The sequence below is a fragment of the Melozone crissalis genome, unplaced genomic scaffold, assembly GCF_028551555.1.
Source record: "Melozone crissalis strain CALT ecotype California unplaced genomic scaffold, PUWL_Pcris_2 ptg000019l_1, whole genome shotgun sequence".
Taxonomy (NCBI): Eukaryota; Metazoa; Chordata; class Aves; order Passeriformes; family Passerellidae; genus Melozone; species Melozone crissalis.
This window is the reverse complement of record NW_026535797.1, coordinates 1,465,737-1,483,517: the sequence shown is the minus strand read 5'-3', so window position 1 is coordinate 1,483,517 and position 17,781 is coordinate 1,465,737. Positions and strand designations below refer to the sequence as shown.

Genomic DNA, 17,781 nt, shown 5'->3' with positions numbered 1-17,781 from the left:
CTTGCGAAGGAGCGCGTGTGGCTTGAGGGACAGAGGTGCACCTCCTGTAATGGTATATTCTACACTCTGCTGCAACCTTTCTTCTCATATTTCAGAGTTGAAAAAGGCCTGTCAAAAAGGGGCTATTATGAAAGGGAATTTGAAGACATTCATAAACATCGAGACAGAAAATTGCATTTTCAATATGAGAACCTCAATAGTTAAGGCTACATTTGGGAGATCACTATGGCCCTCTTATTTTCTGCTTACGCTGTCAAAGTTTGAATTCATGTTGGGTTTTCCAGCAATTCAAACAAAGGATACTTTCATAAACATCCATTTCATAAACTACAGCATATCTAATTCTTTGGGTTCTGAAGGCTGAGCTGAATGTAGTGTTTGTGGTCTACTGAGAATATGTCTGGAAAACATAAAACAATCTACTAGGTAAGTTACAAAGCTGTTGACATAGGGAATGAAAATGGAAATTCTGTAGTAGTTTCCTCCATCCCCGGCTTTACGCTGTACTTTGCCTGATGTGAGCTGATTGGTGCAGTATATCTTGATGTTAGGATCCCATTTCAGAAATGTTCTGACATTATCTATTTGGCAGTTTGAAAAATAGTATCAAACTCCCAATGCATTTGAGCGCACGTTTCAACCCAGCAAGCGTAATATCCATTTCCTCCGGTGCAAGAGGCACATTAGGACCCACTCCAAGTGGATTCAATTCTAGGAATGCAATATGTGACTCCACACAACCCCACACATGCACACACGGCCTGCTGAGAGGGACCAAAAGGAATTAGCTTGATTTGATTTCCAGCCTCTCCCAGCAAACACACCGGTCTGTCCCTACCAAGGAATGGATGCTGTGAGCTCTGTGAATGCACTGTTGGCACCTCCCCTGCCCATGGCACAGGAAGGGATGGAGAGAGGAAAACTCATCCAAAATAAAATGAATTCTTAGGAATATTTTCACAAGAGCGTGTAGAGATAGGATACGGGGGAATAGCAGAATAAGGAGGGCAGGGATGGATGGGATATTGGGAATTAGGAATTATTCTCTGTGAGGGTGCCCAGAGCAGCTGTGGCTGCCCCTGGATCCCTGGCAGTGCCCAAGGCCAGGCTGGACACTGGGGCTGGAGCACCTGGGACAGTGGGAGGTGTCCCTGCCATGGCAGGGGTGGCACTGGGTGATCTTTCAGGTCCCTTCCCATCCAAACACCTCAATGGTTCTGTAATTTCTCAAACAATTGGCAATGATTACGAGGCTGGGCACATCTCTACCCAGGCTACAATCACCAAGTCCTCTGAAGGATGTGTTCTCTTTCAAATATGCTTAATGTGTCAACAGGAAAAAAATATACGCTGTAAATTTTGCTGTAATAATTATTGGAAATGTTTGAGCCTTGCTGGAACTTGGCAATAGCTTCACTAAATATAGGACTCCAGGCACACTTAATTTAACAGGAGATTTATCAGTGGTCTTATTGACCCAAAATTCCTCTTATTTAACATTTATAAGTTTTTTTCACCACACAAATTTCTCTGTACCACAACAGATAAAATTTATACTGGGTTAGCTTCACCAGTATTTGTCAAAACATTTTCCAACAACTTCTGGAATAGAGCAGCCAGGAGATAACTAAAGCACCTGAAGTAGGGCATATGAAACACCATAACTTTTTACAGTTTTGCCCTAAAGAAAATGCAGCCAATCTCTGCTAATATCCCTTTCATTTACACGCTTTGCTACGAGATTTCCCTAAAGGCATTAGTGGCTGGCAAACAACTCCCAGCACCTTGATTACAGGAAATCATATTTCTCCTGATCCCAAGCTTCTTCATAAGTACTGAAAATGCTTTGCCTACTAAAATACATATTCTTAACTTACCAGTAATTCTACACCTCGAACCACCCAATTTCCTTCCTCTCCCAGCACAGGAACCACTTGTATTCCTGCTCAATATATCCTAACTCCTGCTTTACTCTTTGTTTTTTCAATAGAGATGACTCTGTGCTTGCACATCAAAAGTGGAATCAAATAAGTTAGGAGACTATTTTGGGGGAAGAGGGAGAGAAGCAAGATTTATTAGTGAGGGTTGCAAAATATTTCAAAGATAATGGCAAGTTAAAATGTACATATTTTTATCTGAATTCCCTTGAATTTAAAGAATTATGGAGGTTTGAAATGCTCCAACTGCTCTGACCCAGACTGAAGGGTGAGCCCCAGAAAATGGCACATCTTCAGAACAACCCTTGGACTTTTCTTACCTACAGATCACAGCCCAAGCCATCAAAATTTAACTCCTTGCCCTCATACACCCATCAAGCTCCAGTTCCCAGTGATTCCCAGTGACCCAGGTGCCTCCCAGCATTTCACATCAATTAAAACACAGAGACCAGCTCCCAGTATGCTGCAAACAAAAGTTTTGTACAAGACACTACTTCTATTACTCAAATCCTGTTAAGAAACTGGACTGGGAATGTTTTCACACACACAGGGCCAATTAAAGCACACAACGTGCCCAGCTCAGCAAGGACAGGAACATTTCCAGATTTAAATTTGCAGGACACATCCCTGCTGTTGAGAAAACACGAGCGGCTTGGCAAACAAAACCACAGTTTCTGGTTTCATTCAGCCTGCTCTCTTCTGTTTTGCTTTTTTTTTTTTTTTTTTTTCCATTTTTCCTGGTGATTCCAACAGTGAAAGGCAAGGCTTATTTACTGGTTGAAGCAAACTCACACCAGGTGACATTGCTGGGGCTCTCTGCAGCTGAGGAGAGGCCGGAGGAGCAGAGGAAGCGCTCCAGGCCAGGCTCTGACTCAGTAAGGCACACACAAAGGCAGAAATATTTCATGCCTCTGCTCCAATCTGACAATTTTCTCTGGGGGGAAATTAAGGATCCACAAGTGAGGTCCAAATCGCAGCGATTTGCAATCCTGCATCTTCCCCAGGCCCCATCTGTTTGTCTCTGTGCCTGGCCAGAGGGTCCTTCCAGCTCCAGTGCCCAAGCCGCTCCTCCACAGCAGATGTTGCAGAAAGGAGATGCTTCCAGAGGTTAGGCCTCAACAAGGAATTTAATCCAGGCTGAAATAGTTGTGAATTGACATCTCAAGGCATTTAATAAAACCCTTCCTTTTCAGTTTTTCCATCCCACCCCACCACAATCTTTGACTGTAAAGTTCATGTGTTGGTTTAAGCTTTGGTTTGCTTGGAACACAACTGCAGACAGATGTTCCAGTCCTGGGGAAATACCATCCTGTCCCTGAAAATGCCACATTAAATGACAATTCATAACAAATAAAGAACTGAGAGGAAATGCAATGCCTTATAAGCAGCAGGCTTAAGTAAAATAAAAACTGAGAGAAAATGCCTGGAATGAAAAACAAAGATATTGGACGCGACTTGAAAAAGTTTTAGAAGTTTAGTGCCTTTTTACAGGATCAGTGTTATGAAAATTCACTCACAAGTTTTACTATTAGTGAACTAGACTGAATGTGTCACTGAATGCTGGAATTATTCTAGGGAGAAAATTAGACACATCTAACAGGGCACAGTCCCTCATTGTTAAAGGGCTGGAAATCCAAGAGTTCAGTGCTTGAAGTGATACTTGAAGTGACAAAGATCCGAACTTGGCCAGCAGAAGGGCCAGAGATTTGAATAAGACTTTCATAATTCTGAGGACAGAGTGAACACTGGTCAGAAGCACCTTTTCCACCTCATTTATAAACAGGAATAAGTGACACTTCATCAAGTTCCAATGCAGCAAAGTTTGAAACAGCACAGAGAAACTTTCCTTTATAGTGCAAACACACAACTTTGGATCCACTGCCAAAGCCCAAGATGGTAGGGTTTAAGGAAATCTGGATATTTTACATTCCCTATTCAAGCCTGTTATAATGCAAACTAAAATCATATTAAAGATAATCAATTTTCATGCTCCAGGCAATAAGGAGATCACCTTGGGAGAGGAGGCAGAGAAGATTAATATGTATTTTGGGGAGATTTCCACTTATAATAAAGTTTCAGGAACTGGCTACTTTTCTGGCAAGGATATCAGGACACAGAGAATATTCCAGCCAGTTTAGAATAACTATTTCTAGGGTATCCCATCCAGTACAGAGCTTGATTTTTTTTTTTTGTTTAGAGAGAGGATCAACCTCCCATAAGCCACTGCCTTTGTACAGACATGCAACATCTTTTAATTGACCATTAATCCAAGCCTCATTACAAATAGGGAAAAGCTTCATTTTCTCATCAGTAAATGTCAGTTGCTCCAGTACAACTATTTTCAATTGTATTGGGGAAACTTCTGCACTTTGGACCATATTTTATATTTATTTTCTATTTCTTTTAGAATCAGATTTAACACACAGGCACTACCTCAATGTTGCTAGTTCTGTATTATTTACAAATTTTCCCTATGGAAAAAAGGATTTCCTGAATTCTGCAATGACTTTTTAAATATTGTTCTGATGCTTCCCAAGTGGATTCCTTCATTTTGTGACAGTTTCTGAATCATATAAACTCATAACATTTTTGCTGATATAACTCAGATTGATACTCTGATTCTCCAGCTTGGAAATTAGTGGTTTCTTGCTGCAAACTCTACTGGCATTTCGTATCTTGCTCTTTTGAGTTTTATTACTTCAAATAAACCTCACTGCAAGATCACTTTCTTCTGGTGTTTCGCTTCTTTTTATCTCCTCCATGTCTCCTTTTAGGAATTATATTTATCAAATGCTTCTCCTACACTTATTTGGCTGTTAATTCTCTGTCCCCACCTCACCTGTAACTTTGCAAATCCCAGAATTTCAGCCTGGTTTGGGCTGGGAGGGACCTTAAATTCCCCCCAGTGCCACCCCCTGCCATGGCAGGGACACCTCCCACTGTCCCAGGTGCTCCATCCCCAATGTCCAGCCTGGCCTTGGGCACTGCCAGGGATCCAGGGGCAGCCACAGCTGCTCTGGGCACCTGTGCCAGGGTATCAGCATCTTCTCATGGAATAATTTCTTCCCCAATTTCCCATCTAAATCCACCCACTTTCAGTCTAAAGCCATTCCCTGTGTCCTGTGCCTCCATCCCTTATCCCAAGCCCAGCTCTCCTGGATGCTCTCCCCGGAGCATCCCGTGGAGCCCTTTAAGCCCTGCAAGGGGCTCTGAGCTCTCCCTGGCGCATTCTCCTCCCCAGATGAGCCGCCCCAGCCGTGTCAGTGAGCACAGATCGCTGTTTTGGGTGCATTTTTACACAACTCCGCGTTTTTCCCACGCGTGCGGCCCAGCCCGCAGCCGCAGCCCCAGCCGGGCCGCACCGGCCGCGGCCGCACCAGCGCGGAGCAGGGCTCAGCTCCTCCCGGCTCCCTCCCGGAGCCACCTGGAACTCCCCGGCTCTGCCTCTTCCCCTTCCCCCGACCGGCTGCGGCTTCCGGGCGGCCCCGGCCCCGCCCCGGCAGCGCGGCCTGTGCGGAGCGGCCGCGGCCATCCCGGGGCGCGGGCAGGTGCGCGGGGAACGCGGCTGCCGGGGGCACCAGGGACAGCCAGAGTACTCCGGGGACAGCCAGACAGCTCCAGGGACAGCCACAGACTGCCGGGAGTGACAGGGACAGGCAGGGGCGGCCCGGAGGGTGGGCAGGCAGGCGGGCCGGGTGAGCGGGGGATGCTCGGCCCCCGGCGCCCGCAGAGCCGGGGCCGCGCAGACCCGCCGGGGCTGGGGCTGCGGGGGAGCCCGGCCTCCGAAAACCTGCTGGTTTTCCTTGGAACAGTGCTGGGGAAAGGGGGATGGGTGGCAGCAGTTTGGAGTCATAGCGGGTTTCTGTGAATTTCCAAAATAATCGCTCCGGGAAGGGCCGGTTCCCACCCCGGAGCATCCCCGGGGCGCGGTGGGGATGGGGCGGGCGGGCGGCGCTGCTGCTGGATGGGCTCCGAGAACGTAAACTGCACCTAAATAATTGCCCGAAAGCCTGCCCAGGGTGCTTTTAGGGTTTCCCTCGCTGGGAATGTTCCAGAAGTGTCTGAGCGCCGTGCTGTGCCATGTGCTCGGGGATGCGCTGATGGGACCGTGTGAGCCGCTGTGCTCCCTCCCAGCCTGACCCGCTCTAATATAAGAAATAATAATAAGAGGGATTAGACCCACTCTAATAAGAAGAAATTAATGTTAATCTGAAAATATCCTTTCAGCACTGATACAAAAGCCAAGATCTGCAGGTGTTTTAAAGTAATTTAAATATTATACAATATATTATACAATATAATATATATAATACAATAATACAATACAATAATATATTATAATAATATATATTATATATAATTATCTATATAAAATATATTTAGTTATATAATATGATAATATAATACAATATAATGTGTATATTATATATATTATACAGTATATTATACAATATATATAAAATATTATACAATATGCAATACATTATACAATAATGTAACTGCATACAGCTTTTAAAGCATGGTGAATGTAAAGAACTATTTAATTTATTTGCTCCTCCCAAATAAACCGTATTTGTGGTGATGTGTATCTTATTTTTGTGGAGTGGAGCTTTTATTGAATGGTGAGATGCAGTCTGTGCAGTGTTCCACTTTGAGAAATCTCAGTTTTATATACTGGGGTATTACACAGGTGCTGTGACAGTCATTTCTCAGCTGCCTTTTGTGTCCGGGCTTGTGCTCACCCTGCACAAGGGTCATCATCTGGAGGGGTCTGTTGGGATGACAGAGTTCCTTTGTAAACCTGTTAAAGGTTTTGGCCCCCAAACACTGCCTGTCTCCCTTATGTACTGGCAACTAAAGTTGGGGATGTGGGCTTATTCTTTCTGGGGCAAAACCTACCCCTTCAGTGTCTGAAAACATCATTTTCTTGTGAATGTTGTCAGTCTGTGACGTGATCTTTTCATAGTAAAAGTTTTGTTTGCTTTGTTTTCAGACAGAAATGACAGTTCTACCAAAATCTTCAGGTTTCAGCAGGAAAAAGATGAGGCAGTGTGAGCTTGTGAGGTGGCTTTAGCAATTCCTATCTGCATTCTGGCCCGTGACAAGTTCATTACACCAATTACTGCAGCAGGAGAACAGAAGCTCTACAGGAAACTGTTGTAGTTAGAGACTAACTCGTGTTACCGTGGCTGCTTTACCTCTTGATAACTCTGTAATTACCTTGTCGCCACTGTTTAATGCCTCACCTGTGCAGAGGATCAGCTCATGGCATCACTGAGGGGATCAGGGCCTGGGGGAGAAGCTGCTGCCCCTTGGGAGGGCTCAGGGCTTGCCCTGCATGGCTGAGTTAAGGACTTGTGCAGGGAAAGCAGGATGTTTGTTGTGGGAAGTGTGGGTGAGGTGGAAAGGCTGCACCTGCGCAGCTCTGGTTAAACTCACTGGTGACAAGGGAAACACCTAGAAAAAGCAGTGGTGCCAAAAATCCAAAGGAGGACATGTCAAAGACATGCATGGCTGGTTTTGTAGTGGGTTTTTTTGCCTATACAAATAAGGTTTTGGAGAACTGAGAGCAGCTGATGCTTGTGAATTAACCCTCAGGGTGCCAGAGCAGCCAAAGTGTATTTTCCCTGTCCCTCTCCTCTGGTGGCATCCTCACCTGTGGGGCTGCAGGGTGGTTGTTCAGGTGTTGGTGCTGGAAGAGCTTCATGGGAACAAATTAGAGGTCCAGGAGTGTTGGGGTATCAAAATTAACCAGCAGCCTCCAGCCCAGTCAGCTGTTCTGCCTGGGACACAGCTGACCTAAATTACACTTAATTTCTGAAAGAAAAAGCCTTTCTGCAGGTGAGTTGTTGTTTCATAGTGCCCAGAACAATATCAGAGAATGGTTTGGGTGGGAAGGAAGGGACTGTAAAGCCCATCCAGTGCCACCAAGGGACCTTAAATCCCATCTCAGAATTCCAGGATGGTTTGGGTGGTAAAGGACCTTAAATCCCACCCATTCCACCCCTGCCATGGCGGGGACACCTCCCACTGTCCCAGGTGCTCCCAGCCCCAATGTCCAACCTGGCCTTGGACGCTTCAGGGCTCTAGGGGCAGCCACAGCTGCTCTGGGCTCGCTGTGCCAGGGAACAAATCCTTCCCAGCATGATGATGGAGCGGAGGTTCAGCCATTTGAGCAGGAGCTCCGTTCCCATGTCACATTCTGAGCACATGGAGCTCCTAAATCCATCCTGCAGGCACTAATGTTCCCTCTGACACTGCAGAGTGCCTGCAGCACGATGCTCCCTGCCTGTGGAGCTGGCACTGCCCATTCCCAGCAGTTGTCAGGGAGGCTGGATGCGCATCCCAGCCGTGGCATAACTGGAGGAGCCAGCACTTGTTAACTCTATTTGTTTTTATTATGGACATCGATCTGCCAGTCGCAATAATGCATTTATGGACATTTTTCTGCAAGCGCAGCGCTGGTGGCAGTTTTTACTGACAACTTGAGTCATCTGGACAGGAGTTGAAAATACGTTTATTTTATTGACGGATTGTGCAATTCTCTCGTTTACCCAGTGTTCATAAGATATCTGGACTGGTGAGGAGAATGTAACTGATGGGAAAATGGAGGGTGAAGTTTTAATTTCGGGAGGTTTGGAATCTTTTAGGTAGTGACAGGTTGCAGAACATGTTTGGGGTAGGTTTGGGAGCTTTAACTTCATTAATGCTGTCATTAAAAAGTGAAAGGCTCGCTGTCCTTACAGCAGAATTCCAGACCTGAATTCCCTCCCTCTGCTGATAGCTGGGAATGTTACTGACCAGTAATTGTGCTGATTTATCTGAAGGTATAATGGGTAAAATCCTCCTAATGGAAGGAAAAACCCCTGTTGAATTGAGTATTTCTGGCATATCACCCAGCACAGGTTTGCTTGGGCCAGCATTAAGTTTAACACACAGCTGGAGGAGCAACCAAACTATAAAACCAAACCTGTGCTGAAGTATTCTTCATAAATATAGAATGGAGTTTTAAAACTGAGCTGCTTATGGTCCAGGCAATTTATTGAATGCCAGTAAAGCTTGTGGGGTTTGGATTTTAATGAAGTTGAGTAATTGTAAAAGTTATTTGGAATATGTTGCTATTTTGATGCTTTTTGCTAATCCTTTTTGGAGTTGTTTCCTTATTTACTATTTTATATCTGCCCACCTAAATTACCATGTCCTGGTAGCTGTCAGGAGTATCAGGTTATTCTGGGCCAAATTAAATGATACAGATAGTTTCAGGTATCTTTTCATGTCACTTGTAAAACTTGGACGTGCAGCTGAAATTCTCCCTGATGCAGCAGAGAGTCTGAAGGTTATTAAACATACCTGAGCAAATCACCTTTAATTGCAAAGTGGAAGAGGGGAGTTCATTAAAACAAAGGTTCTGACTTCTGTCCTTTTTGAGTGAAATAGGAGTTAAATATTAAAATAGCAGCACTGACCAATGGCCTGGAGTCTTGAGCAGCTTGGCAGCGGGAGTAAATAAGAATTTGAGTTTTGACCTGATGGATGCATTTTACCTTTCACTATTATGCAAATGCCACCTTTTAGTGCAGATCAATGCAATCAGTTTTTTTATATATATGTATTAGCACAGCCCAGTGGAGTCAGAGTGTTTTGTTGTGTGAATGCTGCCATCTCTGTGCTCCATGTGCAGATTTAGGTCCCTCCAGGTAACCCTGCATTAGCAGATAGCAAGAATTAGTGCTGTCTTGTCAGTGCTGCTGCTGCATAATCATCATCAGGGATACTGAAATTATCTGAGTGCTTTAGATCAGTCAGCACAAGGCAAACAATGCTCTTATCTCGGCTTGTTTGTACATTCAAGTGTGCAGAAGGTCTGTTAATTAGTTACACTTTTTAATAAACACCTAAAGTATACTTAAGGCCCTGTTAAAAGATTAATTTTTCTGTTTCACGTCATAAAACCAGCAGATGAGTGTTCAGCACGTGGCAGTACCCGGGCAGCACGAGCCTGCTTTGGCAGCCTGGGCTGGTGGTGGGGACGGGACAATTCTGCTGTCACCCCTGTCCTGCAGAAACAATTCCCACAATTCACATTCCCTGCACTCTGCTGGATTTAAGGGTGGGCAGAGGTGCAGTGGGAACGATGTGGGAAAAGGGAAATCCCTGGCACAGTCTCCTGTTGACACCAGAAATTGCTCTGGTTCTTGGCTGACTCCATGAAATATGAAAATTTATGGTTGATGTGGTTTATTCAAGCTGGCCACAGTTGTTGGTTTGGGGTTTTTTGGTTTGGTTTTGTTTTTTTTTTTTTTCTGAAAGATTAGGGAATTCATTGGTTTGGCATCCAGCTTAGTGGGCCTGGATCATCATTCCCTTTTAACCTGGAGGTGTAGGCAGTGGGATGGAATAAAATCTGTCTGTCTGGCCAGGGTTGTGCTTTAGGAAGGTGGAAGTGGGATCCGACAAGGCAAAGTGCTTCAGCTGAAACAAGCTTTTAAAATAAATTGAGATCCCAGAATGGTTTGGTTTGGAAGGGACCTTAAAGAACATCTGTTCCCACACCTCCCACTGTCCCAGGTGCTCCAGCCCCAGTGTCCAGCCTGGCCTTGGGCACTGCCAGGGATCCAGGGCATCCCCAGCTGCTCTGGGCACCTGTGCCAGGGCCTGCCCATTCTCCCAAGGAAGTAAAAGATGCTTGTTTTATTATTTTTTAAAACACAGCAATAATACTATTTTCCCTGATTGCAGCAGTTTAATGTACTTTATTTTCTATTATTGTTAATGCAGCTGGCCCTGGATTTAAATGCATTTCGGTTGCCTTTTTGTGCCATTATATTTGATTCCTCAGCGAGACTTTCTAAGAATATGATTAACCCTCTGGGTCATCTTATAATGTAATTATTAATGATTGATTCTGTTTATCCTTGGGATCAATATGAGAAGCAAAAATGCTTTGGCATATATTTGGGGTTGATTTCTTGCATTCAGTAAACATGATCTGGTGACAAGACTGGTATTGGTTTATTACTCGGAACGTGTTTGATGAATCTGAAGTGTGTAATTAGTTTTATATAATGATGGTGATATGTGGGGTTTTTTACATGACTTATGTTAATATGGCCAATAGTGTTAACATCTCCTGCCACTAATAGTTAGGGTGGGGATGTATAGTAATTGATCTTCCTGGGAGTGCTGTAATGTAAAAACAATTCCGGCTGTTTGAAGTATATTTTACAAGTGTGCATTGGGCCTTTGGGATGTTATACTGAAAAACCCAATTGTACAGTTACCATGGGAACCCAATTAGAATAGATTGCTGTTTTTTTTTTTTCTTTCTCAGGCTTTCATCTTGACCAAAAATCTAATGTACTTTAAATGTTTTCATACGGAATTTTGTTCGTGTAGTCACTTGGTGTAATGGCTGGTTTTTAATTTTAGTGCTGAACCAGAGTGTTCTGTTGAGGGTCCCGAGGACTTATCCTTCAAGGAGAATCTTCCTTTAGTGTTTAAAAGTTGATGAACTGAGAAAAAAATACTTTTTGTTAATCCACGTTCTTACTGCTATCACATGTACTCATCAGGCTGCAGTCCTGGGGGAAAAAAAGCAGGGAAGTATCTCAAAGCCCAAGGACTTCTGTTCTAGATCATCAGCAAAACATGGCTGAAGAATTTCCTGCCCTTCAAGGAGCTGTTTTTGATGTCACCTCTGACTTTTCTTCACCTTTGTGGCCTGTTGACATATCCAGAGGTTTGGGGTGCTCGCTGTGATGTGTTTGCTTCCTGCACCGTTGAGCACCTGCAGGTGTTTGTGTATCTCCAGGTGTCCTGGGAGCATCCTGCTGCCCCAGCGCAGCTCCTGGGTGGCAGCAGAGCTTGTGGGCACTTGGGAACATCTTGCTGGAATGGCCAGGGGAAGCTGAGGCCGGAGAGATGGAGATGGATGTCACTGCTCCTTGTCGGCAGCTCTGAGCTAGTGAGGATTGTCAACTGTTTATTTTTCCCATACTGCTCATTAATCCCTTCAGTTCATCCACTCTGCAAATGCAGGGGGGGATTTTCCATTTTTGGTGAAGCCATTGCTGGCATGAAGGTGTTTCAGTTTTTTAAGGTTTGGTTCTGGTGTCTCAATTTCCACACCATGGAAGTGGTAACACTGGACTGATCAATGTGTGTTGCTCCAAAGAGGTTTTGGCTTTTCATGGTATCACTGAATTTGATCAATGTGTGTTGCTCCAAAGAGGTTTTGGCTTTTTGTGGTCTCACTGAATTGATCACTTTGTGTTGCTCCAAAGAAGTTTTGGCTTTTTGTGGTATCACTGAATTGATCAATTTGTGTTGCTCCAAAGAAGTTTTGGCTTTTCATGGTATCACTGAATTGATCAATTTGTGTTGCTCCAAAGAAGTTTTGGCTTTTCATGGTATCACTGAACTGATCAATGTGTGTTGCTCAAAGAGGTTTTGGCTTTTTGTGATATCACTGAATTGATCACTTTGTGTTGCTTCAAAGAGGTTTTGGCTTTTCGTGGTATCACTGAATTGATCAATTTGTGTTGCTTCAAAGAGGTTTTGGCTTTTCGTGGTATCACTGAATTGATCAGTTGTGTGTTGCTCCAAAGAGGTTTTGGCTTTTCTTGGTATCACTGAATGTGGTCACTTTATGTTGCTCCAAAGAGGTTTTGGCTTTTTGTGGTATCACTGAATTTGATCAATTTGTGTTGCTTCAAAGAGGTTTTGGCGTTTTTTGCCTTCAGGGTCACCCTCAGGAGAACGCTTCAGCTCCACGTGAAGTTCTGACCTCCTCCATCAAGACAGTCTTTGCAAGGCTGAGCTGCGTTTTGGAGGGATGTTTTGGACTTCCCAAGGGGTGTTTTTTGTATGGTTTCCCCCAGTTTGGCTGTCAGAAATCCTCTAACCACAGTGGTTTGGACATGGCTGGTTTTACCCAAGCTCTGGTCACCCAAGGAAAGCCTTGCTGGGTGAGCAGATGGAGCTCAACCAGGGTTTGAAATGAGTTTCTGGATAAATCTGATTGTTGAGGCAAAGATTTCAGCTTTACCCTTCAGGAATGTCTAAAAATCCTGAGTGTTGCTGGGTGCTTTGAAATACTCAGCTCTGAACTGATGATAGAAGTAAATTGCTATTTTATTTTTAGCTCTATCACAGATATTTTAAGTAGTTCTATTAGATTGCTCATCTGCCTGACCTGCATTTAAAAATGCACAGTTCTCTTTGCAATGCCCGCCTTGTTATATAGTTAAAATACTAATTATTCATCTTAATTTTAAACACTTGAGTAAGATGCAATATTAAGATTAAATGTTACTTTTTGCTTTTAAGTGGCTGGGAAGTGGCCATGTGTTCTGTCAGTGCCTTGGACTCCAAGGAGAGGTTTTGGAAAGCCTGGGATGTTGATATAATTTCATTTTTAAGAGATTTACCATTCCTGAAGTGGATACAGTTATCCCTGCCCATGGAGTGGTGATTCCTGGATTTCAGTGGAGCAGTTCCCATCGAGGCTGGCTGTGAGTCAGGATTGTGAAGCTGAGCTTTGGCACATAATCTCCTTGGTTTTAAAAAATACAGTGTTTGTGCCACATCTTTCAAAGACAGAGTGATATTAGCTGAGTGGCACTAAAAAAAAACATAGAGGAGGGAGCTAAATGCCAAAGAAATAGGAAATATCCTTTATTTCCAAGGGGAGAACGAAAAGGAGCCAGTTGTGGTTTTTAATGATATAAATAATGTTAAAGGCTAGAATTATAATAATTGAAGTTAAAATGTTTTAGGTACTCAGTGGTGTGAAATCTGTGCTTTTAAACCCAGTATACATCACAATCACTTGCTTTAAAATCACTTTCATGCCTTAAAATGTGGCATTTCCTAAATCACAACAGGCTCTTCGTTTTACTCAGTCGCTTAGAAGTACATGACAGCCTGTAAAAAATTATTCAATTAATACTTTTATCTTTGGAGGCATTCTTATTCCAGATATCAGAGTTGTGCAGTGCTTGTTGTGGAAGAACTCTTCAATGTGCCATCTGTTGATTTTTTTTTTTGTTTGACTCATGACGAGTGGGTGACTTAACATTAAAATGCCATGTTGTTTGTGAAAAAAACCAAACTCCCTTTGGAAATTCTGCGTACTGAAACTTGGAGCTCGTTTAGAAACTGATGCAGGGGTGGATATTCTGGATATTCAGTCCTCCCTGTGGAATTCAGATTTAACAATGTAACTGGGAATTTATATTTGTTTTTTTTTCCTTGCAGGTGGAGCCTTTTCCTCCAGGATGGCATCGAGGATGGTTCCCAAAGTAAGTTCCCAGTGCAGTGCCCTTGCAGGGGGGTGGCCACTGGAAGTCCAGCATTACAAAAGAGTTCACGTAACATAGTTTGTTTTTTCCCCAGTGCCCAGCAGTCAGGATTAGGAATCCAGTTGACAAGATTGATGCTGCATTGTAAATCTCTGTAGCTCTGTCATGGTTGGTAACAGGCATCAGTGGACCTTTCCCCAGCACGTATCCATCTGCCACAGAGCATAAATAACAGGGCAGGGCTGCTCTCTCCATTTTGTTGCTGTTTCCATCCCCTAATAATAAACGCCTCCCTGGAAAACAGGCTTAATTTTGAGGCTTGATGCTTCAGTGATGTAAGTGTAGGTCAGTGGCATTGTAGCAAAATAAGAAACATGGATGTTTATCCAAATATTCAGACAATTTACTCTGCTGAAAGAAGGGCATCAACACATTGTTAGTCTATAGCTGTCTCCCTGAAATAGTTGAAATGAACTTTGAAGACACAAATACTCTTTTTTTTTTTTTTTTGTGTGTGTGTGGAATAGCTATTTTTGTAACATTAGTGATGTTCCTCTAGGAAAACACTTCTGGTGCAATCACACCTGCATTTCTAACTATTCCTGTTGGCAACTTCTGTCGCTGCTCTAAATGTCTGAATAGTGGCATCTCTTGTGGTTTTAATCTGCTTTACATAATGTCATGTGGCTTAGGAAGGAGCATTTTGCTGGTTTGTGTTGTTTACCTCTTTTCTACAAAAGCAAATCGGTTTTGTTTTTTAAAACAGAATGGTTAAGGAAGAAATCCAGGTAAATAAATTATTGCTTCACTTTTTTCTTTTGAACCATCATCCCTTTAGTCACATTTATGCATCTTCCAGTTGCAAACACCTTTTAGCAGAGGGAGGGAGAATCCCTGGCTCCCTCATTGCAGGCTAGGTGTGATATAGCTGGCAAGTGACACGAAACTAATAATTTATTATCTAACCTTTTCATTTCCCCCTCTCTCACGTGGAGTTGAAAGGTGCAGCTTGAGCTGTTTGGGGAGTTTTCCCCTTTTGATATGTGGGAAGACAGAAGGTTTGAGGTAAAACACTCCAACTCCGCTGTGGGGACTGTGCAGACACTTCCCTGTGCTCTGGATGCATATTAAATATTGATGTCCTGATGTAATTGGTGATTTTCGGGCTGTTTCCAGTGTGTGATCAGTGTGCGCAGCCCCGCGTTGGGGTGACACCCAGCGTGTGCCTGGCCGTGGATTTGCAGGAATCAATTATCACCCGTGCAATGTGCTGAACACTTTTTAAGGAGGCTGCTGAAAAATGCTTTGGGAAAGCAGGCAGACGTGGGAGTTTTCCACAATCACTGCCTGTGCCTCCCACTCCATCCCTGGTGCTGCTGCAGCGACCAGAGATGAGTTCTGGGGTTGGGTTGGGCTGGAAGGTGGCTGGGCTCTGGGTGGCCAAACCTCAGGATATCTCCATGTTTCGGGATTTGGGTGGGGATTTGTTGTGCTTCTGACAATGTGGCAGTTTTTGTATTTCATTAGAAAACTCTAAATGTCGTTCTGCTCCTCGCTGGATATCTGGCAGTTAAATTTGAAGTTAGTAAATGGATTCTTGTACTAACTCTGATGCTTTGCTCTGTTAATAGTGAAAACCTTGTCCTGACTCCAGCAGGGATGGACAACTGTAGGAAAATCCAGATGTGTATGCCAAGACTATGCTTTTGTATTTTTATTCAAATCTTTGCAATACCTCTTCTGTCTGTATTTATTTCCCTGTATTTTGTGGTTTTAGTGAATCCCTAGTACCCATTTTGCTGCTCTGCTCACTTAAAAAATTTCAGTGAAATTCTTTCCTCACACGCAACTCAGATTCCTGACTCTCCTTCAGCTTAAGGAGCACTATTAATGGTTTTGTTCATATTGCTTAGATTTATTTTGTTATTATTCTCCAGCTCCTACTCTTCAGGTAGAGCTATTTTGGTATTATAAAGAATGATGGATTATATAGGAAAGTTTCTTTTGAAGCACTCCTGATATTGTGCAATGCACTTGGGGGTCAGCTACACTTGACTGATGCATGATTTATCCCATGTCCCTGCCACTTCCTGAGATAAAGCTGCTATTTTATCAAAAATGCCAGCAAGTGTGATTTAGAATTTATACCCCTCCTTTTTCAAATAATTGTTCTGATTACTTTCTGGCACGGCAATAAAATGATAAAGGTAATTGCACACAAATGTGAGATAGCACCAAAATACAATAAAATTAACCTGAATTAGCTTGACTTGTCGATGAGAAGTATTTATGAAATGTATTTTTGCAATAAGGGAGACTGATATTATAGCTGGAAGGTGAGTTATTGCCTTAATGTAATACTGTTTGAAATTTAAAAAAGAGACTGTTACAGTTGAGGGTGATTGTGCCTTTGAAATTAAGTTGAAGTGATTCTTATAATTGGCAGCAATAATGCATTGGGAAGGTAATATCTTTTATTGTGTTATGCCTAGTTGCATTATCTTTTATTTAGCTGGTCCTGACTCCAGCTCTGCAGAGAAGACAAGCAGGAGCAGATCAGGAATTTTGTGGATTTAGGTGATAAAAACTTGAAATGTTACCCAATATTAAAGTCATTCTTCTGCTGGTTTTTTTTTTTTTTCATTTTTAGCCCATTTTTAGTTCCCCTGAACCTGATACAAGGCTCATTTGATTAAAATTTCATCTGTTTTCCTTGTATTGCAGTAGTTGCCATGTATTTACATCAGGCTGAGCCTGTAAGAGCCGAGCACTGCAGGCTCGCTGTGTCAGGTGCTGATTTGGGCAGTGAATTTTGTATTTCTCTGTACCTCTCACAGAAAAGCGTGAACACACTCTTACAGCAAACCCCTCGATGGTTTTTAAGGAGTAGATCCTCAAATCCCAGAATCCCTGAGGCTGGAAAAGCCCTCCCAGCCCATGGAGTCCCAGCTGCGCCCATGCCCACCCTGTCCCCAGCCCTGAGTGCCAGCTCCAGGTGCCACCTGCAGGGATGGGCACTGCAACCCTCCCTGGGCAGTGCCTGAGCCCCCTTTCCATGGGGAAATTCCTGCTGTGCCCACCCTGAGCCTCCTTTGCTCCAGGCTGAGGCCCTGCCCAGCTCCTCAGGGATTCTGCAGCCCCTGCCCAGCTCCTCAGGGATTCTGCAGCCCCTTCCCAGCTCCTCAGGGATTCTCCAGGCCCTTCCCAGCTCCTCAGGGATTCTCCAGGCCCTTCCCAGCTCCTCAGGGATTCTGCAGCCCCTTCCCAGCTCCTCAGGGATTCTGCAGCCCCTGCCCAGCTCCTCAGGGATTCTGCAGGCCCTTCCCATCTCCTCAGGGATTCTGCAGGCCCTGCCCAGCTCCTCAGGGATTCTGCAGCCCCTGCCCAGCTCCTCAGGGATTCTGCATCCTCTTCCCATCTCCTCAGGGATTCTGCAGCCCCTGCCCAGCCCCTCAGGGATTCTGCAGCCCCTTCCCAGCTCCTCGGGGATTCTGCAGCCCCTTCCCATCTCCTCAGGAATTCTCCAGGCCCTGCCCAGCTCC

The 17,781-nt window shown here is 44.0% G+C and overlaps 1 protein-coding gene across 1 annotated transcript in view; it reads left to right on the top strand.

Annotated features, from left to right (window-relative positions):
• The first annotated feature begins 5,426 nt into the window (after positions 1-5,426).
• The window catches only part of MGMT (O-6-methylguanine-DNA methyltransferase), a 140,529-nt gene continuing 128,174 nt past the window's right edge, over positions 5,427-17,781 (top strand). Inside the window, exons 1-2 of the mRNA XM_054277123.1 lie at positions 5,427-5,485; positions 14,196-14,239. Coding sequence (XP_054133098.1) covers positions 14,216-14,239 — 24 coding nt within the window. The 5' untranslated portion in view covers positions 5,427-5,485; positions 14,196-14,215. The remainder of the gene's footprint in view (positions 5,486-14,195; positions 14,240-17,781) is intronic.